Raw genomic sequence first — 26384 nt, 5'->3', positions numbered from 1 at the left:
TGAAAAGGCCCTAAACCAAACAGTGTTCCCATCTCCAAGGGGATTCACTACCCTTGCTGAAGGAAAGAGCCCCAGAGGGAGTAAATCATTCTTTGAGCTGCTCAGTAATCCATTATTTTAAAAGACTGCACCCTACCCTTCCACACAGTCTGAGTCTGCATGGGTACATACCCTCCAGTAGCTCAACTATAGACCCACTGCAAGTGCCAGGGACCCAGAATTCTCTTCCTAGGTTGGCTCAACCTTTCCCCTACATCATTAATCCAACATGGTCACACCAGCCTTGTGAGCATCCTCTAATCCAAGACCCAAGGGAGGGATGAGGTCAGAGCCAGGAAAAGTGGGAGGGGCTCTCCACATGCACACCTGTAGAGCTTCCAATTAGACAGCTGGAGTTACAGATCAGAGATCGTGGCCTGGGATGAGCTTGACCATGCTTTTACACATACAATTCCATAAAAACAAAAAAGACTGAGAATTCAGAGCCAGGTTTATCTCAGCCACTTAAATGGCCTAAGTGCTCATGAGTAACACACAGACTTAATACACTGCATCACAGAAAGGGAACACCCAAACACACCACCCACACAAAGCCCCTAGGAAGATCCAAGAGCATCAAATCAATTCAATGTAGCAAATGTGGGGGTATAGAAAAATAGGATGTGGGGTAGGATCACAAATAAATAGGTTAGCCCATAATCTAGAAAAGAGTTCATTTTCCAGACTTATGATTTGTATCAGTGCATTTCTTTTCTATCAAGTTCACCAGAAAAACAATTAGGCTACATTTGAACTTTCTGAAAAGCACTCTCTTTTTCCCTAACTTCATGTTTCCAGATACATAAGAGGTACTGTTACATTACTTTGTTTGTCAGTAATAAGCAAATTCAGAATAAGATTATGAAACTTGCAAAAATGCAACGTAGGAGGAAGAATAATAGTTTTTTCCCCTCCCAAGCACACCACACCACATCTTAAGAAGATCTACTATTATTTTGTAGATATGAGGCTTCCCCCAAAAGCTCATATGTGAGACAGTTTAAGAAATTTGAGGTGAAATTATTGGTTCATTGATCCTCTGAGAAGGATTAACTGGGTGGTAACCATAGGTGGGTAGGGTGTGTATAAAGGAGGTCATTGCAGGCATGCCTTTGGGGTATATAGATATATATATTTTTTTGAGCTGAGCTTAGTCTCTCTCTCTGCTTCCTGGGGTCATGTTCTGAGCTGTCTTCCTCTGTCATACTTTTCTGCCATGCTGTTCTGCCTCATCTTGGGCCCAGAGCAATGAACTCAGCCATCTGTAGACTGAGGTCTCTGAAACCATGAGCCCCAAATAAATTTTTCTTCCTTTATAATTATTTAATAATTGTTTAATTAAATAATTAATAATTGTTTAAATCATTTAAAATTATTTTTTAACCAAATGTCAGGTCTTTTGTCACAGTAGTGAAAAAGCTAGCTAAAACATCTGCTCTCCACAATAAAGAAATGCCTCTCTGTGTACAAAGGTTATTAAGACTGGCACATGGAAGGATGCATAAGGCTATAGCTCATGAAAACACAAGGGTCACATTACTCATTTTAAATGCAGACACAGAAAAACTGTCACTTTCCTTTTAAACTTCTGGCAATGGCCACATTTTGAAAATACCCTGCACATTTTTAAGTCTAATTTCTAACTGGTTCCATTTACTTAAATACATTCATTATATACTGTTATGTACCATGATATGGTAAAGTTAGGTAACCCTATTGGAGATATTCAGGACTAAAAAGTAAGTGAGGCAAGACAAACACTGGCTAGGAGAAGAAAAATAATCAAATGAAGAGAATGAATAAAAGATAAATAAGGAGCATCCAACTTGAGCCATGCTCTTGTAGTGGGGATCTGAAAGGTGTTCTTATATTTTCTTGAGCACTACCTGCATAGTTCTCATTAAGTAAGAAATATCAGATTCAGGGATCTAGAGGTATAATCAAGCCCTAAAGCTTCATGCTGAGAAACTATAAAATAAAATATGAAAACATGGAGACCCACTGGCGTTCCAAATAAATGGCAGGCTGTCTGATCCCTTCACAGCTCACTCAGGTGTAAAAACTACAGCTCCTTCCCAACCAAGAGAAAGTCAGGATGAGGTACCCAGATCTGCTCATTTGATGGTCAGATTCTGCTTTCTGAAGTCTTATGGGCATCCTAAAGAGCCATGTGTACTTTTTCTTCATTCTTTATCTGAGGAATTATAGGAAGCAAGTACCAGGTCCACAGCACAGCCGGGAGGCCCCAAGTGAAAAGAGCAATTTGACTTTATTACAGCTCTGGAGGCACTCCTAATGAAGCTCCAGGATAAACAGATCATGCCTGCACCTCCAAGAGAGGAAACCTTAGGTGTTCCAAACATGAAAAGTAAAAATCACCTTCACTCTTTTCTCCGCAGTATTAACCAAAGCACTACACCATCCTCTGAGTCCCATGCAAACAACCTAATGTGGGGTCCTTTTCATTTCTAGCTTCTAATCTCAGTTACTATTCATGAATAAATCTTAGGACTTCATGTAAATATTCATGAAAATATTCATTAAAAAATGGTGAGAAGGGAGGTAGCCTGACAGTAGGAGTCATTCTGCATTCTGACACCAAGATAAAAATAATGGTGGAGGCCAGGAGCACACATCTTTTTCCTTCCTTTAAGCTTTTAGTTCCTCTCTAATGCCCTTAAAAAGAAAGAAAGACTTTTCTTCCAATTCTATTTACAGTGTCTGTTTAGTGTGATCTTGAAAAATATTTCAAAGAATTCCACATGATAAAGCAATAGCAAAAGATTTGTTCTCTTCAAATAAACTGTTCTTGCTTTTGGTAGAAAGTGCTTTCTAGCACACAAGAGGTGGCCTTTTGATGACCAGGCCCTCCTCCTCATTGCTTTCTGAACAGCAGGCTGAACTCAGAGCCCAGACACAGGGGGATTCAGATGTCTGCGTTTCGTTTCTGCCTGACCCACTAATTTGCTATGCAGCACTGGGAATCTCTTCACTTTTCTCTGTAACAAAAGAGTCTTCCATAGGACAGGGGAGGATAATAGGATCGGCTCTGGCAACTCTTCAGGAGCTTCAGAAAGCATAATTAATTAACATTAGTCCTCTTGAGATATAAAGAGCTATTTAAGTATAAGTCTTAATTATCATGATTATCATGAGTCTGTAGCCAAACCATACTTTCTTCTGTTATTTAAGGCAGAAAAGCAGGTAGAACTTTCTCTATCCTCCCACTCCCCACCACCTTGCGCAAGAAACAGGTTCCCACAAATGACTTAGGGACAAGTGGTAGTGGGGTGGGGGATACATTTCTTAATGTGTAAATTTGGGAGAAATTTCCTGTCCCTATGTTAATCGGCCTAAGTAAGATCAAATCTAAATCGGCCAGTTTGGGGCAATTCTAAGTGCTATAGAGGGATCTAGTTCACACAGACGTCATAAATCTTTTGATAAAACGGCACGGAAGAAGCAGTAGGAAAAATTCTCCCAATATTTATAGTTTGTTCCTGACACGCATTCACATAGGAGAAAACTGCTCCCGAATTAGGAAGCATAAGTCACTCACTCCCACTGCTTGTGTGAATGAGCATTCTGGAGCTGTGACACTCTTCCTGAATGAGTGGGCCAGAGAAACGTTCTTTATGCACCGCCTAAAGAATGGGATGCTTCAAAACAAGGGTTTTTTTATCATCTAGTGCTCTAGCAAGATTTGTTCCAAGTGTAAAGTATTAAATCCTTCATGTAATGACTTTAAAAAGACGATCTACTCTCAATCAACGTGCTCACACTTAGAGAAATATCTGACTCTCAAAATTCTTGGAACTTGTGCTATCTGATCAGAAGATGCTAACAAAGACTCTGGGTTCCTTTCTCATGACAAATTGTAAGTGATCTCTCTGTGATTCATTTCTGCTTAAAAAGAAACCCTCCTCTTCTAATCTCTGCTCAGTCTCCGTGCACATTTGCCTGTTCACGAAGAGACTTTTCTATATGTAGGATTGAATTCCAATGATAGCCACATGGGGGATCAATTTCATCTTAGACAAGTCTTTATTTCTGGCCTGTAAGCTAAATAGGATCCATCAGAATCCTCAGAGAATCCTTAGATAACCCCATGCTCTGTAGGTGTGTGTCTACAACTGCTGTCTCCACTTTTAATTTCACTCTCCTAAGCTGTGTATTGAATTCATCCCACGCTTTGCAAAACCCAGTTAGAGGGCATCTCTGCACACCATCTATTCTGTATTTTTTTCATCATTACAATTCAGTATCCTCAGAGCGAATCAATAAAATAATCCTGATGGATGTTTGACTAGCCAGTGGCTCCCCCAGGTTCTTGGGGGCAGTGGTACATTATCCTCACTACTCAATGTGTGGTTCAGGCACCAGCAGCAACAGTAGCATGAGAAAGCCTCTTAGAAATACAGAATCTAAGTCCTTTCCTAGATCCACCAAATCATAATCTGCACTGTATTGTATACGTTTGTATAAGTTTTAGTAACCCTGGTTTACAGCTTGCTGCATTCTATCAGTGTTGAAAGGTTCCAGTGGGCATAAAGGATGACAACTTTTCAATAAAACATAAATCAATAGTCGGATATCCAAATATTGAGACCAGAGTATCTCTGGCCACTGCTGTAAAAAAAGAAAAAAAAAAGTTACTGGAAAGAGAAGATTGGCTTTTTCCCTTTGACACACCTTCAGGCCCCATTCCAAAGGGGGATGAGGAGGGGAAAAGAACTCAGACACCAATAAAAGCTTACATTTATCCATTAGGAACTAAATTTTGACTATTTTCTCCATAAAGGGCCAAGTCTAGAATGCTCCCATGATAAACTGACAGAGCCCATGCTTCTGGATTAGAGAGGACCAAACCAGTTCTGCCATAAAAGCCTTTTCGGGCAGAAATTTTCTCCCTAAGGGCACAAAGCGCGGTGAGAATGTGCAGCTTCTTTATTAGATCCTCAGTGCCTATGTGGAAAGTGACTGAGTACCTGCCTGTCATGTGCTCAACTTCACAACAACTTTCTAAGTAGGTGCTAGAACCTTAACACTTTAGAGAGAGAGAGAGAAAGCCACACTCTGAGGTGTGAGGAAAATTGCCTAATGGCTACAAAGTTATATAGGTGGTAGAAAATGGCGGATTTGAGATTCAATCAGATCTGCATCTGAAAGCCAAGCCCTTCCCACCATGCCAAAGATTCCCTTTGAGGAGAGACCAGGATAACTACACTTAGGATACCAAGTTTAAACACGAGATCTGAATAAGTCATCTGAATCAACAGCAAGTGATAGGAATTTATCTCACTAGTAGTAAAATCTTAGAAGTTCTACCTATTCCCTAAATATTTTCTGTTTAGTGGCTTCCATTAAAAAAAAAAAAAAGAAAGAAAGAAAAGAAGAAGAAACCATTCAAAAGAGTCCCTTTATTCTCATTGCCTACAATTTGCACATATCTTCATTCAGCTGGGTCCTGCCCCATATGGGGACATTCCTGAAATTCAAAGCTGATCTCTTAGAGCCAGGATGAAGGAAATCATGAAGAGGAGTGGAGGGCAGGATGAAAGGTCAAGTGTTTCTCTGCCTTTTCTATTTTTCAGAGTGGTTGGAATGCTTTCCTTACTGGGAAGAGGAGCTGTGTTTTATTCCCCCAATCCTATGCCTCACTCCTGCCATGATCCTAGGAAGTAGGATCCGAGCTGTCTCTAGCTATAAACTGTCTAAAGGGAATAGCCCAGTAAATACCCTTTGTTTCCCAGACCTCCAGAGACAGCTGAAATCTTGTTCAAAATCCCCATTTCTAGTGTAAAACAGGATGTTAAATCAGGCTCTTCCTGCCTCAGTATCTGACATCAAAGTGGTTGTGAGGCACTCAGAAGCAGAATGCACAAAAGAACTGTGTAAAAACTGTACCTATGTCCTTCGATATGTCTAATTCACCTTGATACTCTCCGTGGTTTCCAGGAGGAAATAATAATAAAGGGTTTATAAAGAAGTTTCTTTGGGGAAGTGTTGCCATGCTATCCCCCCACCCAACGCTTCCACAGAAACACTGAGAGCTTTAACCATGTTCCCTGCAGGCGGAAAGTTCAGGTCTGACTCCTACCAGGCAAGGTGAAGGCAACCTGCGGCCACAGCATTCAGCTAGCATTTGGTTCAACCTCTACAGCCAGAGGTGTCGGGACAAGGGATCTAGAGCACTCTCCCATGGACCATGTGAAAACAGCATGGGGGAAAACCTGTGTTGGAGTGGGGTCTCAGATCTTGCCCACAGGCCCACCAATAGAGGCAAAGGGACCCCAATAGCACAAAGCTTCTTCCTGGAGAAAAGAACCTGAGCCCAGTTCTAAGCCCATTCCTTGCTTGTGTCATGAGAATGGCAGAGAGAATAATCTCCAAGAATCCACAAAGATTTCAAGAGAAGAAGGTTCAAGTTACCGCATTGAACATTCCCAGGTCCCAAGAGCACAAAGCCATCAGTTAATAAACTTCCCTGACATCTCCCACACCCACTCCCTTCCAGCTAGGCAGCAGAGGGACTAAAACCCTAGCAAGCTCCAGCCCTCATCCCATCATGCTAGCCTGAATCTGGAGAAAATTGGCTATGAGATCAAGCCCAGAGTTCTGATTTCTAACTCAGATGGGACATGCTATTTTACATTGAGATTCTGTCTGAAGCCTAAAAAAGCCAAAGGTTTGTCTATTATTAATCATAAGCAGACAAATCTAATTTGGCTCAGACTTCTCCTCCAAAGCACTGATACTAACCCTTGGTAACTTATCTGGTATCTTAAATTTTTTTTCTAAAGCCAAAGTCCATTCTGGGAGTCATTAAAATAGAATTCCCAAAGGTAGGCCTCAGGAAAGCATAGTAAAAAGTAAAATAATAATGGAAAGTCCCCAGTTGATTCTAATGTGCAACAAAGGATAGAATACCTCTCTGCTGGAAACAAAGACAGACTTTTCCTAGTAAGTCAGTTTTGCAGGCACTAAATAACAAATATAAAATAAAGCTCATATGATCATCACAAGATGTGCTCTTCAGTATACTAGAAAAATAAACATTACAGTTCACTAGATTTCATTCTGAAGATGAAAGTTGAATTTTATGCATGAAATATTCCCACAAACTAACCAGAGTTAAGTTCAATTCTTAAATGTGGGATTCAAAATGGCCAAGGATATCCCTGGAGTTTGAAAAAGTCCTTTCTTGAGAAAGAAAGTTACTGAGAAGTAACTATCCAGGTTTTCAGTAACCAACAAATGCAGAAGGCATTGGGTCCCACTGACATCTAAAGATTGGATCACACCTATCCTTCATATTAACACCCTGGGTGGTCCCAGCAGTGAAGTCTAAATGACCGCAGCACCCTCGAAAGACATCATCTGGCAATCTTGGTTTGCCAGGCTTCTTTCTCTAATGGATGCCTGACATCCTCATACTCTGTGAATGGCACCCCTGAGCCAGTGCTGGGCCAATGCTAGCTGCACCATCCTTCCTCCAAGTGGAGAGCACAGCACCTGCTACCTACGCTGTGTTTCCATACCACTCAGTAGCAAAGACAATCAGGACTGACATTAAGTAGAATCAGTCCATCTTCTCCCATGGTCACCAAGTTTGGTTGTAGGAAAATTTCATTTGATTTTCTTTACATTTTGATTTCTTTCAACACTCTTCATTCTGTGTTTTCAAAGATGCATTCCTAAGCAAAGTGACCATCCCTGGAAATCCATTCTAAACTGAATGAGAAGCAACTACTCTTCAAAACACCAGGTTTGCAATGTTCATTCTTCTGGTTCTGCTGCCTGCTTCCTTCTTGTGATGGTTTGGAAGGGAGGTGTCCCCCAAAGGCTCACATGTGAGACAATGTAAGAAGGTTAAGAGGAGAACTGATTGGGTTGTAAGAGTCTTAACCCAATCAGTGATTTAATCCTCTGATAGGGATTAACTGAGTGGTAATGAAGTGGAAGGGTGTGGCTGGAGGAGGTAGGAACTGGGGCATGGCTTTGGGGTATATATCTGTATCTGGCAAGTGGAAACTTCTCTCCCTGCTTGCTGACCATCACGTGAGCTGCTTCCCTTTGCCACACTCTTCTGCCATGATATTCAGCCTCACCTTGAGCCCCGAGGAATGAAGCTGGTCTTCTATGGACTAAGACCTTGGAAACCGTGAGCCTTAAAATGAACTTTTCCTCCCCTAAAATTGTTCTGGTTAGATCCTTTAGTCACAGCAGGAAAAAAAAAAAAACTCACTAAAACACTTGTGAAACAGGAAACTTGCAATGTAATTAAAAAAAATTTTTTTAAGAATCTCATCAAAAATCCTGGGAGTAAAAGGAGATGAAACTTTTTACCAAGAAGATTTGTAAGAGCTAAACTTCTTCATCAAGTACTACATGATGACAGCAGAAATACTAACGGACCGTAAAGCCATACTTGACCCGTTGTCCCTAACTTCAAAAGTACTATCAGGGAAAAATTCTTTGCTTGTTATTTGTTTATTTTCTTTGGTTTTAAAGGGGGTTAAGAAGGAAAGGAGGCAATTCTAAGAATGGTCATTATCTGAATGCTATGGCTATGAATCTCATAAGTACCCACAAAGATTACATCTCAGAAGCCAAGTGAGGTCAATCTTTAATTGTTCACACTGGTTTATGGCCCACTAGGGCCATATATATCCACTATCACCCTGAGCCAAGTCTCTATCATTTCCACTTTCATTTATTATTCCTTGACAGCTGGTACTTGAACAAACAGTTAAGGAGGAAAACAAAACCCGTCTTGTCTAAAAGCAGACATTTGTATTTTAAGTATCCAATAAAAATGAATAAATGAACAAGGACAGAGAAAACATTTCATAAAATTTAGCTTAATTTTTGCTTTCTATAGGTAAATAGTTATTTCTTTTTAGAAAAATAAACTTGAGAGACTCCAAGATATTTAAATGCCTAAAAGCAATTCTTTACCATCACTAGCTAGGTAAAAACAAACAGAAATGACAGATAAAAACGAGGCCACATGGATAAGAGGAGTTTAGCTCTACCAAATATTAGCACCATATAGAAATGTTCAAAAGAAAACACATCAAAATCCCATCTAAAATAGAACCCACTGGCTTTAACTGTGCAGATATCAAAGGATGCAGACCTGCTGCTGATAGTTTTTAAACTCCAGACCTTCAGCCTGAATCAAGTTTCACCCCCAACAGTTTTAAAAGGCCGTTGATGGTGAAATTCAAATAAAACCTGAAGTTTAGTGAATAGTAATGTATCAGTGTCAGTTTCTTCACTGTGACAAACGTACCACAGTAACATAAGATGTTAACAATGGGAAAAACTGGGTGGGGGTTTCTGGAAATTCTCTGAAATATCTTTGCAGCTTTTTGGTAAATCTAAAATTACTCACAAATCAAAAAGTTATTTAAAAACAAATTAAAAGTTATTGTCCCAGATTTAATCCTGAAGCTGTTTGTCCCACAAATGTGCAGGAAGAAACACAATAATCTAGAGATTTGCTACAGTAAACAGAGCCAAGCAGCTGAACTCTCAATTAAGAAGAAGACTGAATGGGAATGACTACAATGACCAGCAGGGTCTAGACATGGCTTGTGCATCCAAACATGGCTTGTGCTATGTGCCCTTGAAGGGCTGACTGTAAATCAAGCTTACATAATTCCAACCACATTTGAACTCACCAAGGAGACATGTCAGTTGAAATGATGCTCAGTAAATACTAGGGTAATAGGAAGTTCTTCTTTAATAAGAATGACTTCACTCTGGCTTACTGTTGGCAAAAGGGACTTTTTTTTTTCAGGAATCAGTTCTGCCCATGGCACTACCCTGGGAGCCACATAGGTGCAAGCTGCCCAAGCAGCCCCTTGTTTCAGATCTCCATGTTTCTGTTTTCCCTTCCATCTGCCATGTCATCCTTGTGTGACTCTGACTAACTCTCAGCTGCCATGTTGAGGAGTTCTATCTATGTATGGGTCCCAATATCCAAACATAGGCTACAGCCCTCACAATGGTAGCAAGCACGAGGGCAAAATGATTGAGCAGATAGGGATAGTCATCTGAAGGACAGTTATCTGAAACAGATTATTTGAAACATGGCAATCATGCTGTGGAGCCCACGATGAAACTCTTTTGCTGATCAGAGTGGACCCCTGATATTAACCATCCTCCCCCCCCAAAAAAACCATTGGTCAGATAGATACTATTCTCACTCAAAAAAAAAAAAAAAACCCTCAGGATTCAGTAAAATGATGGCTTACTCAGCTTGGCTAAACAAAACAGTCCAGGATATTGGTTTCTGATCCATGAGTGAAAATGCAGGATTTTGAAAATCCATAAATGGATAAGCAGCAGAAAATAAATCTTAACTATTTCATGAGTCAATCAAACACAATTCATCTGTTCATGGTTTTGCCATTGTGGGTGTGAAATCTCATTAAACACTTGAGATAACAACAACAACAACAACAACAACTCTTTTCTTATGTACTACCCAAACACACTCACTAGTAAACTTGTATATATGAATCTGCTATTCAAATCATTCATGCTCCTATCACCTCCTTGGAGTAGCAAAAGTCCTTGCCCCTTGACTTGGCTTTGGCTCTATGACTTGCTTTAGCCAATGGCATACAAGCTGAAGAGACAGTGGAGCAGCCCTCAACTTAAGCCTAACAAAGCCCTGCATATTTCTAATTGTCCTCTTATACCCTGCACTTGCCATAGAAGCAGGTCTCCTGGGTAGCTGTTTCTGCACACTAAACCAAGAATTAAGGCATGTGTAATAAAACCACCCAGCTGACCTGCAGACCCATAAACAAGACTAAATAATAGTGTTTAAGCCATCAGGTTTGGGAATGATCTACCTTATCATGATGTTGTCAACAGTTGAATGACATACCTAATTATTTCCCCATATGAACAAGTAAGAGGTACTTACCATCATCAATTCCAGGCCAGCCCATGAAGTGGGCAGAAATCTGTCTCTCATCTTTCCCATACTCATTCTTGGCTATTAAAGTGTAGTCCCCATTGTTCATGTGAGTAGGATTATCCAGCTGGAGGCAGCCGTGGTACTCCGTATGATTGGTAACATGTATTTTAGTACAGATGTATTTGGACTCATTCAATATTGCCCCATTATAGAACCACTGAAGCGCTGGTTTGGGGTTGCCTTTCACAGTGAATGGAATGCACCAGTGGTGGTCTGAGGTTGGAGATTCGAGAAATGTGATAGTTGGTGCAACTAAATTGAAAAAAAGAGAGTTAATAGCATCAGAAAGCTTAGAAATCTCCCCATCTCCAGATTTCTGTGTCATCAATAAGAGATTTTATTCAACCATTGTTCAGTTTAAGGAAACACATGACCAGTCAGTCTGGAACCCATCGGTATTTTGTGTTATCATCAAGGTTGATTTAACTTCCTACAGAGAGCTCCAGAGAAACTCCTTGCTCTGCTCTACTCATGACCCATACATCACAGTCATTTTTCAAAGCTAATCAGTAGACATGAGAACCAGCTCCAAACAAATCCGAGAGATTTCTGAGAGTGGAAAGGGTTCACTTGGCATCCTTGTTGGTTTCTAATATATTTGCCTTGGTATTATGTAGATTCATTACCAAAAATAATGAGGGGCACTGTTTTCATAATACTTCTTCCCTCAATAATCCAAATAACAACAAACTTTGGAAACTTTGGAAATTGTACAGGGAGCCCTGATCTGGCATGACTTTTCTAAGACTGATCAAACAGGTCAAAGAACTGATTGTAGCTATTGATAATGATAGAGATCTCCTTACACCTAGTCCAGTAGCTTTCATACCCTGCTTCTTGGTTGTACATGTTCATCAAATGAAACAGGGAAAATTTAAGGCATCAAAGCATATTGACATACTCTATGTGGGGTCCCAGCAATGGTTATCTCAGTTGTTAATGTTCTTTATTGTTAATTTCCTCTACTCTTTATCTAAATTTTGGCAGGTAAGGTCAGCTCTTCAGACTGTGATGCCCATGGCTATTTACCTACATTAAGAAAGAATCAAGTCCAAGTGTTTAAACAGATAGCTGATAATCTGACGTCACCCTCTTGGTGCGTAAGTAAATCCTACCCAAGAAGAAACAAATCTGAAAAAGAACCTAGTTCACTTTCATCCCCTATAGAAAGATTTCCTGTTAACAATGACACTCCTCACAACTAAGCATACGTGCAGATGTGTACTGTAATGGGTCCCCTCACTATAGGAAGTGCAATATTATGTGACATAAATTTTCAAAATCTGATCTTTCTTTTTAACAGATATTTCTCACAGACCTTAAAATAGTCCTTGGAAAGCAAAATAGCTTTTAATGGGTTATTCCTTCTATAAAATTTCAGTTCAAACAGAATTGAGGGCCTATATCCATTATGTTACAAAATGTGCATGTACATATTTATAGATATGTGTTACAACCAGTCACAAGGACCGCAGGTTAGGGAAGGTCCACACTTATTACTTCATCCCCCATACCCAGGGCCCACTTATTCCTTGCTCAAATGAGTTTTCAGTGAGGTACTGACATTAGGACATAAAGTTGAAAACTGGTTACATATGAACAGGAATAACATCGACTTCAAGCTTCTGGATAGACCAAAATGATTAAAAAATTTAAGTCCAGTACCCGCTAGTCATAGTTGTAGTTGTAAGACTGACAAAGAATCATGGTTGGTGATTTCAATTATTCACTCCAACAATCACACACTGAATGTGTGTTCTGAGTGTTAACCAGTATATTAATACCAGCTATAGCCATGTATCCGATCCTGTGTAATTTGTACACATACTTAAACATGTACAGTCATTTTTTTTCTCATTCAAATCCTAATCCAGAATAAAACCTCATTAATTTATACTGTGAAGCTCAGAATTTGCAATGATGTGAAGCATCTATGTAATTTTCACTGAATAAATTTTGATATTGAATGCCACAATATAGAATTTTAAGATAAATATTATATGATTATAATATTAGAAAATAATGCACACATGCTTAACTAGAAGCACTGAAATCTTCTGCCTTATCTACAACACACACATATTTGAAAAGAAATCTTTTCTGCAGGTGGTAATAATTCTCAATAATATAAATAGGTCTCCTACCATACCACAAGAAACTTGATATCAAATTAATGAGGTTTTATAGTTTCAATGACACAATTAGGTGTTTGTGAATGGTCAGCAAATGGTTTAAGCATCACTATTATAAAGATTCATATTGATTTTATAGAGGAAAAGTTTTAAGAAACTAGCTTTATCAGAATTTAAACTGAAACACTAGCAAGAGAATTATCAACTCTATTTGAGACAACAGAAGACATAAGGCATCACACTCAAGGTCAATAAAGAAGCTCAAAAGAAAGACAATGCATAAGCAAGAGATATAAAGCAGAAAAGAGGCTGAAAGAGGTGAAAAAGGCGGACAACACTTCGTAGTTAAGTATGCACAAAATACTGCAATATACTCATTTAAACAAACTTAAGAAGCACCCAGAGCTCCCCAGAAACAAATGTAGGAAAATCCACAATCATTTGCTATTAAAAATACATGCTGGTCTGATTACGTACAATGCACAGTGAGGTTGACAGAATCTTGATCTTCTCCTACAAGATTTTCTGCCACACAAGAGATTTGCTTTCCACTGTCATCAGATGAAATATTAGTTATCCTTAAGGAGCCCTGTGTGTGGCTTGTTTCATTCTACAAATGAATTAACACAAAAATAACCTTGATTAGGACTGATCTCAAAGTGGCATGATTTAGGATCTCTTCCCCTAACTAGAGAAATACAGTAATATAAAATTAGAAAAGTTTCCCTTCCTGAATTAGACTTAGACTCAGGTAAAGAGAAGTTGTTCTATTTCTCCAGGTGTCGATTGCTTAATGCAAGGAATTTCCTTAATCCTTGAATTCCCACCTATCTTTCTTCAAAAGAAATGACCACAAGGATAGTCATACTCTTTGCTAGAGATGACACTTAAGAGCTCACTAAGGATATAAAGACACTCCAGACTATATAACTAAAATGAAAATCTGCATTAGTCCTTGCTTTTTAAGATTATATGGAACATAAGCGTGCATCAAAAAATCATCATAAATTTCTGTATGTGGGTCTATAAAATATCAGATGGTCATCACTAGGTTTAATACAATATTAGGCTCCAAAACAGTCTTATCTCTCTCATAATCAATCCTTACCATATGTTTGGAAACCAGATTTCCCACATCCCAGTACATATTAGGAAGTGGATCGCCTGCCACAATACAAGACAATGTGATAGACTTTCCTTCCTCCACAGTGAGGTTTGGTGCAGCCAAATTTGCGGATGGCAGTCCTTTGGAACAAGAAGAGCAAACAGAAATATTGACAAGTTGTTAAATGCAATATCAAAATCATAGCAATAAATTGAGAATTCTTTATGGCTTAAAATCAATCATTTACTTTCTGAGACTAAAAAAGTGTCAAACTAATAAAATTTATAGAAGTAATTTGGACAAAGAGTGTGCAGTAACAAGATTTGAAAACAAATTTTTATATTTCTGAAAAATACCTCTGTAGAAAAGCATTTTATTAAAACAAAAAGAGCCCCACTAGTTTATAGAGCTATGTTCTACCTCTTCTCTGTTCTTCAGTTATTAATCTAGTTTTTTTGCACATAAATAAGCACTGTACCTATGAGCCAACATCTAAACACATTTATTTCCTCCACTTCCTCCTATCTATACTTTCATAGTCAAAAACCCAAGAGCAAGATGCATCTGTATATTTTGCATAAATCTGCTTCTTACATTAAGTAACTCTTATAGATCTAACCCATGCTCAGCCCTACGGTTTAAGAGTCAGGCTATTGAAGAAAATGTAGTTTCAAAGCATTTTTCAAAGATGAAATTTGAATTATCATGGTGTTAGGATATCTCAAAGCTATATAAATCATAATTTTCACAGTTAAAATCGGTCATCCTATTTACAATATGATGGAAACAATTATATGAAACCTTATTACATGAAATGTATCTTTTGAGGGGAGAAAACCCTAAAAATGTATTTATTATCAGATAGAATTTTGAACCTTATAAACATTTTCTAACATTTTAGCAGAGCATCCTCTTCCTACTCTTAGCTTTCAAAAGGTTGGTGTTTTTTCTTTTTAACTCATGCTGCTACCACTTCATCAGAGTATCATACCTATTAGGAATGTACATTGCTTTAAACTACATAGAAATCATAGTATTTTTTTCTTTATTAAATTATTTATTTATTCTAATTTGTTATACATGATGGAAGAATGCAATTCATTTCATATTACAGTATACAGCACAATTTTTCAAGTCACTGGTTGTATACAAAATATTTTCACACCATTCGTGTCTTCATACATGTACTTAGGGTAATGATATCTTACTCTTTCCACAGTCATTCCTACTCCCTTGCACCCCCCCAGTCCCCTCCCTCCCCTTTGCCCTATCTAAAGTTCCTCCATTCCTCTCATGCTCCCCCCACCACCCCGCAATCACCATTATGAGTCAGCATCCTCATACCAAAGAAAACATTTGGCCTTTGTTTTTTGGGGATTGGCTAACTTCACTTAGCATTATATTCTCCAGCTCCATCCATTTACCTACAAATACCATGATTTTATTCTCTTTTAATGCTGAATAATGTTCCATTATGTATATATACCAAAGTTTTCCTATTCATTCATATTGAAGGGCATTTGGGTTGGTTCCACAGTTTAGCTATTGTGAATTGTGTTGTTATAAACATTGATATGGCTGTGTCCCTGTACTATGCTGTTTTTAAGTCCTTTGGGTATAAACAAAGGAGTGGGATAGCTAGGTCAAATGGTGGTTCCATTCCAAGTTTTCCAAGGAATCTCCATACTGCCTTCCATATTGGCTGCACCAATTTGAAGTCCCACCAGCAATGTATAAGTGTGCCATTTCCCACATATCTTCACCAACACTTATTGTTTGTATTCTTCATAGGTGCCATTCTGACTAGAATGAGATGAAATCTTAGTTTTAATTGCATTTCCCTAATTGCTAGAGATGTTGAACATTTTCTCATATGTTTGTTGACTGATTGTATATCCTCTTCTGAGAAGTGTCTGTTCAGTTCCTTGGCCCAATTATTGATTGGGTTATTTTTTACATGAAGGTGGGTCTCAGAGGGAGTAGCAATATGACAGACCTTGACAATCAAACCAATCCCTTCCTTTGTACCAGAAACAGCTAAAGGCTGTATTTACCAACAACTGGGCCCCATGGGGCATTTGATACCATTAACTCAGAAGCAACGTGAAGGTCTTCTTCAACAGCTATTAAACTCTAATTAGCCACCCATAATCTGAACTTCACTTTGCTATGCACAACCCCTTCACAATGATGTAGCTCTTACTAGGCAAAGTCATGTTCTTTGTTATTGAAACCAGTCTGGAACAAGATTTGTACAGTGCATTGTCTCATGGCATTCCCATCATTGGGAGGAGACAGCCCAACAAGATCTGGCTTTCATGTACTGAAACCTCTTTGGAACTCTTTCTTCCTGTAAGCATTCAAGACAGAGTAATGTGTTGTCTCTCCCAAGTTTCCAAAGAGGCCCATAATACCTGAGCTATACAGGACATAACCATTTTCAAGAGAAAGCACAGTAATGGGCCTACAAACCTAAATCTGGACCATGCTAACCGTGTGGACTTGGGTGAATCATATTTTCCTCTCTGAATGTATTTCTTCATGACTTCTGTGACAATTAACTATTTACTAAGGAGCATGCCCAAGCACTAAAGTCAGTGGTATGATTTGGGTAACATCTTAGAAATATGTTTTATTTTCTTTTTTATCCAAACATGTAGTCACATAGTTTGAAAAATGTAGGATTCTACAGCATTTGTTAGGAAAAAATATTCAAACTACTATGTGAAAAACAGCAGTCCTACCTCACCCAAAGGGTACTATCTTCTGCTTCCAGAGGTGTTCATTTCATCTCTTTGAATTTCTTCTTCTGGTATTGATCCCCACCTCACTAAATATCATGCTTACTAAATATCATGCTTATCTGGGTTGCTACTTCTTAGTTTCTCTGTTTTCATGCTTTCTACTGACTCCCCATCATAGAGGAATAGAATTAGACTACGTTCACAGAGAATACCAGCCTTCCCCACATGTCTACACCAGACACAGAATGATCCTGTCTTCACATCTTTCATCCTGCTAACACTGTAACACTGTCTAGATGAAAAGATAGACTTTATTATGAGTGTCTAAGCTTTACTGATAGCTGAATCATCTAAAATATAATAATTACTGTATTTCATTAAACTTAAGACAGTATTAATGAGATGATACAATACTGTTATATGTGCCACTAAGAAAGAAAGAAAAAAAAAGATGCCAATTCAACCATGAGACAATGCTTTGTCACCACTTAGAACACCTATTCTTCTGAATAGTCCATCTAATTTTCTAGTTCTTTCTATCTAATTTTTCATCTTGTGTCTGTTACATTTAAAGGGAGATCACTTCAAGTATATATTTCAGACATTCCTGTAATTCTTTTCATTCATCTAATCATCCTTTTAATCTCCAAGACTCTTTTTCTTTCCTGAATATTCTCTTTACATAGCACCTAGTTTTGTTCCATGTGTGCAAACTCTCTTCTGATCTCAGATATTAATAATGATTTTTAAATTTTTTTCTTCAGTCCATACCGACTTTGTTTCTTACAATCTCTTTGCTTCCTCTCTTTGATTATTTTGTGTTTGTCTTTCATATTATAAGCTTCCCTCAAATATTTACTGACCCTTGGATGTTCATATATCTTTAGGAAAAAAATGCATATTTACTAACAGTCAGATTCACTGAAGAGAAATGTTATTGGTCTCTTTATTGAGTACAACCTGATGTCAATATCATTAAACTATTTTGAGGAAGGACTAGTCAAATTATTTGGTCCACTGGAAGAATTACTGAGCATTCTTCAAATGTATATCTTGGATGTGAAAGAAGACTGGAAATATCAAAAATCAATATGTAAATCCATCATTTTCTTTATGATTCCCACACCTCAACTCTACATGAAGTTCCTCCAAGTCTCTGTTTTATCCTCTTTGAAGAACAATTCTCCAATCTGCTATTGAGAAAGGAGGAGTTCAGACACCTGGACTACATGGAACAAAAATTTGTTTAACTACTTCTCAATAGACTTTCAGCCAATATCCAGTATGTGGCCAATATACGCTTCTATGTATTCTCCTACTTCCTGAGGCTGTAGCAATTCTGTAATACAAATCAAGTTTCTCCTTGGCTTTCTTCATTGCCAACTTGGTAACCAGCATGCTCAGCCTTCAAGTCACTTATTACTTATTCCTCTGCTTTTCCGACTTCTAACTTTTTGTGCTTTGTTGACACTCCTATTTTCTTGGTACCTCTATAGTTATCTTCTGACTCTAGATAAACTAGGGGACCAAGACTTCTGACTCTAGATAAACTAGGCAATAGTGCCTCTTTCCAAGATATCTTGCCATCTACTACCCAGCTACCCCCAATGCAGTTTGCATCTCAAATACAAAGCTCTGGGACACCATCATAATATATATAACATTTTATATTCTGAAAAGAGAATGGTTAAAATAAAGAGATTTAAACAGGATATGCTATGTCTTAGTTTTCGTTATAAAATTTAAAGTAGCTTTTTTCTTGGAGCTTAAGCTTATATGATTAATAGCTCTAAAAATTTTTAGTTACAGTAGTAGTAATACTAGCATTTATTGGGCATTCACTGAACCAGATACTCTTGTCTAGTACTTTAGTGTTTTACTGAATCCTTGCAACTAATCTTGAAGGCAAGTATTTTGTCCTTACTTAATGAAACATTTGAGTTTTGGAACAATGAAATATATCTTCCAGAGTTGCCCAAGCACATTTTGAACTGAGATTTAAACCCAAAGTTCAGCGTCTTTACCACCATAGTTCACCACCTCCAGGGGCTGCACACATCCGTCTTTGTACAGACTACTGCATATCCATGATCTTAGAATTTGGTTCATTTAAAAAAATAATTATGTATCTATTTCATGAAGAAAATGAATCTCTTTATTTATAGAGAAATTGTATCACCCTGTCATAGCCGTTTCCAAAGGAATCTGTGCAAAATTGGCCAAGTCTAGATCTTTTAAATGTAAAGTCTTCCACAAATGAGTAAGCATCTGACTCACGTTAATTCTACAGCATTAATATGCTGGCCAAAGATTCAATAATGGAAAAAACAATCTGTACTTGAAATATCACTTGAGGTTTAATTAGCACAATAAAAATGAATTGGGAAGTATGAATAGCCAAGGCGGTATAAACCATTTGCCAGGCACTATTTCCTGGCTTAAGAAGTTTGAAATCAGCACAAGTACATAGCAAAGCCCAGCAACACTTCCAATGGCTGCTAGCACTACCTTAATGGGACCCTGGCTCTAAGCAACAGAGCAGTCTTCGTGGCATAATGGAAACCTCGTTGGAGATAACAGATGACTAGCTTCTCAGGCAGACACCTCTATGTCAGGTGTGTTAACTTGAATCTATTCAGGAAAGACATACTTACCTGTAGACCTCAGCAACACCAGTGCAAAAAAAAAAAAGATTCTTTAGACAAGGGCACCCCAAATTTTAATGTGCATAGGAATCACTAGGAATCAGTTAAAAATGTAGCTTCTTCCCTAGTTGGTCTGAGTTAGAGCCAGAGACTTTGCATCTCTAACAAACTCCCTGTTCCTCAGACCAAAGTTTGAGTAATAAGGGTTTAGACAACAGATGTTAGACAATTGTTCACTAAGCTTTTGTTTCTACAACTATTATTCTTAAAACCAACTGGGGCCTGAGTAATTATCAAGTCCACCAAACTTTCCCCAATTGTCCTGAGGATATCTAAATCCTTGAGACACTTGGGGAATGGCTGGGCAAGTGGAAGGAACCAAGATAAAAAGAAGAAGAGTTGAACTGAGAAGGGGAGGGAGGGAGGAGGGAAGGAAGGAAAGAAAATAGGAAGGAAGGAGAAAAGAAGAAAGAAGGAAAGAAAACCCTATAAGAAATTGTGTGTTTACAATGCACATCACCATATTAATGGCTCTAAGGAATCCTACTAGCCAGGTGCAGTGGTGCATGCTTGTAATCCCAGTGGCTCAGGGGGCTGAGGCAGGAGGATCATTAGTTCAAAGCCAGCCTCAGCAAAAATGAGGCCCTAAGTAACTCAGTGAGACCCTGTCTCTAAATAAAATACCAGATAGGGCTGGGAATATGTCTCATGGTGGTGTACCCTTGAGTTCAATTCAATTCCCTCCCCCCACAAAATAAAATAAGCCCTACTATATAAGAACCCACTTAACTTGCAGTGGTTTTATATTCCCCAAGCTGATCTAAGTACATTCCATTTGTTTGAGATATGAAATCTTTTGTCTTTGTTATTTTTCTTTAAAACAACTAAACAAAATTTAAAAATATGCATCTAAATTCAAATTCAAAATACATTTAAAGCTAACTATTCATTTTGATAAGAGTAATAACATTGGTAGCTAGTATTTTGGGGGGAGTTTAATACATGCTAGTCTCAATCTTAAGCATTTTCTACCATTTATCTTGTTAGTTATCCTAAAAATCCTAAAAAGTAGATGCTGTTAGTATCCATTTTCCAGGTGAAAAAGTTAAAGCTCATCAACTATCATAGCTGAACAGCTGATGAGTGTGGGTGCTACCTATCCCCATCTGGGTGCCCTTGGTCCTAACCAACACATCAGTGGCTGACTCCTTTGCCAGATCTTCCATACCTCAGCTCCCACCCATGAATACAGGCTATTGAGTAGGATGGACCAAGGGTCTAGGTATTCCATTCCCTAACTCAAGGTATGTAAGTCCTTGCTTTCTAATAACGGAGAAGAACAAATCTCTAGTATTTTTGGATTATTAACTCTATTGGTCAATTTTGGGTTTTATTTTTCAGTATTCATTAGGAAGTTTTAGATTGTGTTCTTTATCAACTTGTCTCAGTGATTCTTCACTCTGTTCATTCCATGTTGGGTCACCATTCCATGTATATAAAAACATTCAGGTAAATTATGATTTTTGTCTCCTCTTTCTCTCTTTCTCCCCCACCCCTTTCCCTCCTCTCACTTCTATGTATGCATGATTAAAAAAAATTAAACACACAACCTCTCTGTTAATTCTCACTTGGCAGAATATTAAAAGTACATAATCTCTATTCTTTTATCTTTGTGGCATATCTTCCAAATTCTTTGTCTCCTAAACAGACATATTCCACAACCAGGAATGAAGCCAGAATGAGCTTGACCTATTTAGAACTGACTGCTTTACACCTGGTTGCAAAAATGACAGAAAATTAGCAAAATGACTTTCCAAGCTCAAATTGGAAATCATGTTTCTAAGCTTATATGAGCCATGTCAGAGTAGTGACAGCTACCATATAACTACCAAACACAAAAATTTAAACAGCAGCTGACAGATTTTAAAGAAATACAGCTTCAGTTGGCATTCTAGAAAGATAAAGAAAAGCAACAATCCACTGGTTTGCTTTATTTTAGGAGATTAAATCTTATCTCTAATAAAATTAAAGCAAATCAATACACTGAAGTGGACTTTATTTTTTCAAGAAGAAAAACATCAATATGGTTAAGATGCTATACCAACCTAACTCTACACAGAGCATCAGAATAGGATTTCCTTTTCATCAGTGATGGCTAACAAAGTTAAATTACTAACAGCCTATTTTCCTGGTTTAAAAAAAAACAAAAGAAGGAGTATGTACAAATATGCTAAACAGACATGTGTGCTACAAACTGTGGCTGAAAACAGAAGTGAATATTAACAAATCATTAGAATCAATTTAATTCCAGGAACCAGGTCTCTTCTCCCAGGCACCTGTGGACTATCATAAGTAGTGATGTATTTTAAGGAGTCTCTCCACTAAAAGTCTGAGGGTTGAAAAAGTAAAAAATTTCAATTGTCATTATAAATAACTATGAAACCAAAGGTAGATCCATGGGACTATTCAGGATGTTTTATGTACTACGTACACAATTCTTCCACCATCAAATGAACTGCCCACCTTATATCCACAGAGGGGCTATTCCTCTCTATGTTAACTGGTTACTAGTGAAATGGGCTGAGGGATTGTTTTATATGACCCAGAGGAATACTACGTTTCTTAAATAAAGTCACCATCTACTTAGCATGGAGCATTTCATCCACTATTAACACTTCCTGAAGAACCTCTCTTCCAGATAAGATTTAATTGTAATTAGAGTATTAAAAAATTAAAGAATAAAACTCACTGTTCACTAATCCCATTCACCCAGGGGAAATAACTGAAAAGTTCATACTGCAAGACTAACTGCCAACACCAACTATGTGTACAGAAATTGAGCAAAAAAATTAAAAAGTACTAGGCAATAAATAAATTCATCAAAACCACTAAACAAAGTACATGGATATTTTCTCGGCGGGGCGGGGGCAGGTAGCTTTATAGAGAATGATGAATCAGCACAATCCAGCAAAATTACCTTTCCCCATTAGCACTTGTATAATCTCATTTCTGACTTCAGACCCACTGTTCAAAGCATCCCTTTAATCTGATTAGGATAAATACTTGTATGTGAATTTTTTTTTGTTTTGTTTTGTTTTCCTTGCAATTAACAAAGTTTTTCTAAGGTTTAAAAAGACCTAGTGGAGAAACAGACCTCAACTTGTTTCACAGCATGAATAAATTTACAGTCATTTACAGCAGGTGGAGACTGTTAGAAAAATATTGGAAGACATTTTGATCGTTAAGAGGAATGGTGCAGTTAAGCCCCACCTACCATGCTTGATTAATCTCTGAGAATTTAAGGAAAAAGAAGAAATGGGACTCTTAAAATGCAGTGAGGACAGAAATATCAAAGGAGACAGCCAAATGCTAAAATATGGAACAATTTGCCTATATAAAGCTATTTATTTTTAATTAACTGAAATATTCATACCCCTCTATGAAAAACCTGGTTCAGTCTGATCAGCAATATAACGTGATCCATGCATCTATGACTTGATCAATTCAGCAAACATGGATCAAATGATTCTTATGTTCAAGAGGTATATTAGGCACCATGGAGAACGCATATTTGCATACAAAGCATAGAGAACTTATTCTCCATATAATGCCTACATGATGAAATGCTAAAAGGTAAGCACTTATAGTAAAGTCATCTAACAAAGAGAAGAAATCCCAATCGCTTTTTCTCTTGTTGAAATGAAAATGGTGCTGTTGAAAACTAAATACAATGACCATGGTCATTGGCAAATTACTGGTTCACAATGAGGAAACAGGCAAGACCATACTCTCAGCTGATTCTGATTTAGATAAAAAGTTTCATCCAAAAATGAGTGTGGAAAGAAGATGAACTTATTGAATCTATGACTTAAACACAATGGATGTGTTTTTTTTTTTTGGGGGGGGGTAGTTTTGTTTTGGAGTACCAGGGATTGAAACTATAAGCACTTAACCAGGAGCAACATCCCCAGCCTGTTTTATTTTTAATTTTGAGACAGGCTCTCCCTATGTTGCTTAGGACCTCACTAAGTTTCTGAGGTTGGCCTCAAATTTGCAGTTTTCCTGCCTCAGCCTCCTGAGCTGCTAGGATTACAAGAGTGCAGAAGGATCGAACATTTGAGACCAGTCTCAGCAACTCGTGGGGTGCTCAGTACCTTAGGGACATCCTGTCTCAAAAAACATTTAAAAAGGGGGGGGGGGGCTGGGGATGTGGCTCAAGTGGGTAAGCCCCCCCAAAAAAAAAAACCCAGCACAGCTTAAGAAAAAAGCCAGTTGACCATGAATCATTTTTTTTAAAAAAACAAGAATTTAAAGATATTAGCATGTTGTTCTCTGGTCTCTTAAATATAGAATCTCAGAGAAAGATTTTAAATCCAACACTTGTGTAATTTTCTGTTCAACTGTCTACCTTCTCTTTAAAGAACCACAGCTGGTAAACAATCATAAGGAAAATTACTACTTATCTAAGTCCCAAACTCAAAACTTCCCCTTCTCATCCCAAAATCTAGAAAAAATATTTTCTAAAAAACATATTTTCTAAGATCCAGTACCAGGATATAAATGAGAAAGCAAACTTAAATGGACAAGAAACTCTGAAGAGCCCCTGAACAAGAGAAAGCAGAAGAACAGAATTAAGGAAAACCAGAAGGGCCCTAAGTGGACATGTGAGTAACTTCTATACAAAGCTGGGTGGCTCTGGGCTGATCCAAAACTAGGAGGGGAACAAAACCTCCGGACAGGGCACGGCTTACGTAGACCAAACCTCAGGGTGAGCGGGTAAGAAAAGAGTAGAAGCAGAATGAGAAATAACCTTTGTGAGTGGGTCCAACCTCCCATCTTGGGCAGTGCACCCAGCAACAGTCATCGTTAACTCCAGTGTGGGAACCTTACAGAAGTGAAAAAGATAATGCTAGGTGCTGCTGTTAACACCCAGCGTCAGGGGGAGCCCCAGCATGGGAAAGCCCATGTCAGTCATGAGCCAGAAATTGTAAAAAGTAAAAATCAGCAGTCAAAAGGGAAAAAAAAATCCGAAAGTGGAATACATAACTAAAGAGCAAAGTAGTGAGCAAACCAATTCTCTCCTAATATAAACACAGAAGGACAGCAAATGAAAATTATTAAAGATTGAGAAGGTGGGAAATGAACTTGATCCAATTATGTTCTGTGCATGTACAAATATGTCACAACCAACCTGGAATAATCATAATACACCAATAGATTTTTAAAATTTTAAAAACAGAAAGGTTGAAAGATATGAAGACAGAACACTTCTGTCTCCATCCAACAAAATGGATGTGTCCTGTCTCCATCCAGTGAAAATTCATTCAGAAAAATAAATGGAAAAATATGCAGAGCAAATCAATAAGAACATTTTTCTGGAACTGAAGACATGAAACTTTATATTGAAAGGGCACCCCCCCCCATGCCAAACAATTCTAAAACCACCTGCTACCTTGTTACATTGGGGTGAAGTTTAAGAATAACATGAATAAGGAGAAAATTCTCAAAGCTTCTAGGGGAAAAAGAGAAGCATAACTTACTTGGCAAGAAACAAGCATCCACTGACCTCAGCAACACTGTATACAAAAAGAATGTGGTAATCACCCTGATGCAGGAGGCTGAAGCAGGAGGATCACAAGTTCAAAGCCAGCCTTGCAATTTAGCAAGAACTTGTATCACAATAAAAGATAAAATGGAAGTGTAACTGATGTGATTCTGCAATCTGTATACGGGGTAAAAATGGGAGTTCATAACCCACTTGAATCAAAGTGTGAAATATGATATATCAAGAACTATGTAATGTTTTGAACAACCAACAATAAAAAAAAAAAAGATAAAAAAAGGGCTGGGGATGTAGCTCAGAAGTAGAGCACCCATGGGTTCAATCTCAGTACTATACACACACACACACACACACACACACACACACACACGTAAATATCTGTAAAGTTCTAAGAATTTTGAGTATAATTTATTTTAACTCAGCCATTTCCATTGAGAAGAAAGAGTACAGGCTGATTTTCCATCAGGCAAAAACTTGGGAGATATTTTTTTCTATTTCTCTGAAAGAATACTAAAAGATATAAACCAGCAAAAGGGAAAATCACTCCAAAAGGAAGTCACAGGATACAAAAAATCAATGACAATGACAGACAAAGAAATTGGAAATCTTCAAGAAAATGGGGTACGAATCTAATAATAAAGTCCCAAGCTGAGGGATGGGTTGGAAGAAGTATAGGAAAGTAAAGTTACTTTTCCAATCTTTTGGTCATTACCTCTAGACACCTGCAAAAAATATTTGTTGACATAGGTATTGTACATACTTTAGCTTTATATATATTTCAAAAAATACAAATACAATTTAAAACTTTCAAACAAGACAAAAAAAAACACTCTCAATGAAAATAAAAGAAAAACACTATAAAAAAATAAGTAAAGCCTATGAAGAAGCAATTCACCAAAGCATAATCACAATCTAGTGGATATATAAGATACTCAGTAGCAATCAGGGAAATACAAACTGGAAAGTAATGACAGCAACTTTTAAGAGACAAAACTAAGAAGTTTTCTGATACCAAGGCATAACTTGCTAGGGTGTCAATAAATGGATGTAGCCAATTTTTAATGTACAAACCATGTAAACTAAAAATCCTGTTTCCTACTACATACTCTAGAAAAATCTTTTTAATTGCACATAAGTACAAAGAACATGAATAAGGA

General features: G+C 37.8%; 1 protein-coding gene across 4 annotated transcripts in view; it reads right to left on the bottom strand.

The window, feature by feature from the left end:
- NTRK2 (neurotrophic receptor tyrosine kinase 2) overlaps window positions 1-26384 on the bottom strand; it is a 367515-nt gene that overhangs the window by 299616 nt on the left and 41515 nt on the right. For all 4 annotated transcript variants that reach the window (XM_081264890.1, XM_081264891.1, XM_081264892.1 and 1 more), the window contains 3 exons: window positions 14279-14415; window positions 13648-13780; window positions 10985-11290 (listed from right to left, as the gene is read on the bottom strand). In XM_081264890.1, the coding sequence (XP_081121016.1) occupies window positions 10985-11290; window positions 13648-13780; window positions 14279-14415 (576 nt within the window). The remainder of the gene's footprint in view (window positions 1-10984; window positions 11291-13647; window positions 13781-14278; window positions 14416-26384) is intronic.

This window comes from Spermophilus citellus, assembly GCF_964194105.1.
Source record: "Spermophilus citellus genome assembly, chromosome: 2".
Classification (NCBI taxonomy): Eukaryota; Metazoa; Chordata; class Mammalia; order Rodentia; family Sciuridae; genus Spermophilus; species Spermophilus citellus.
Note: the sequence above shows the minus strand (reverse complement) of the source record. Positions and strands in the feature narration are given on the sequence as shown.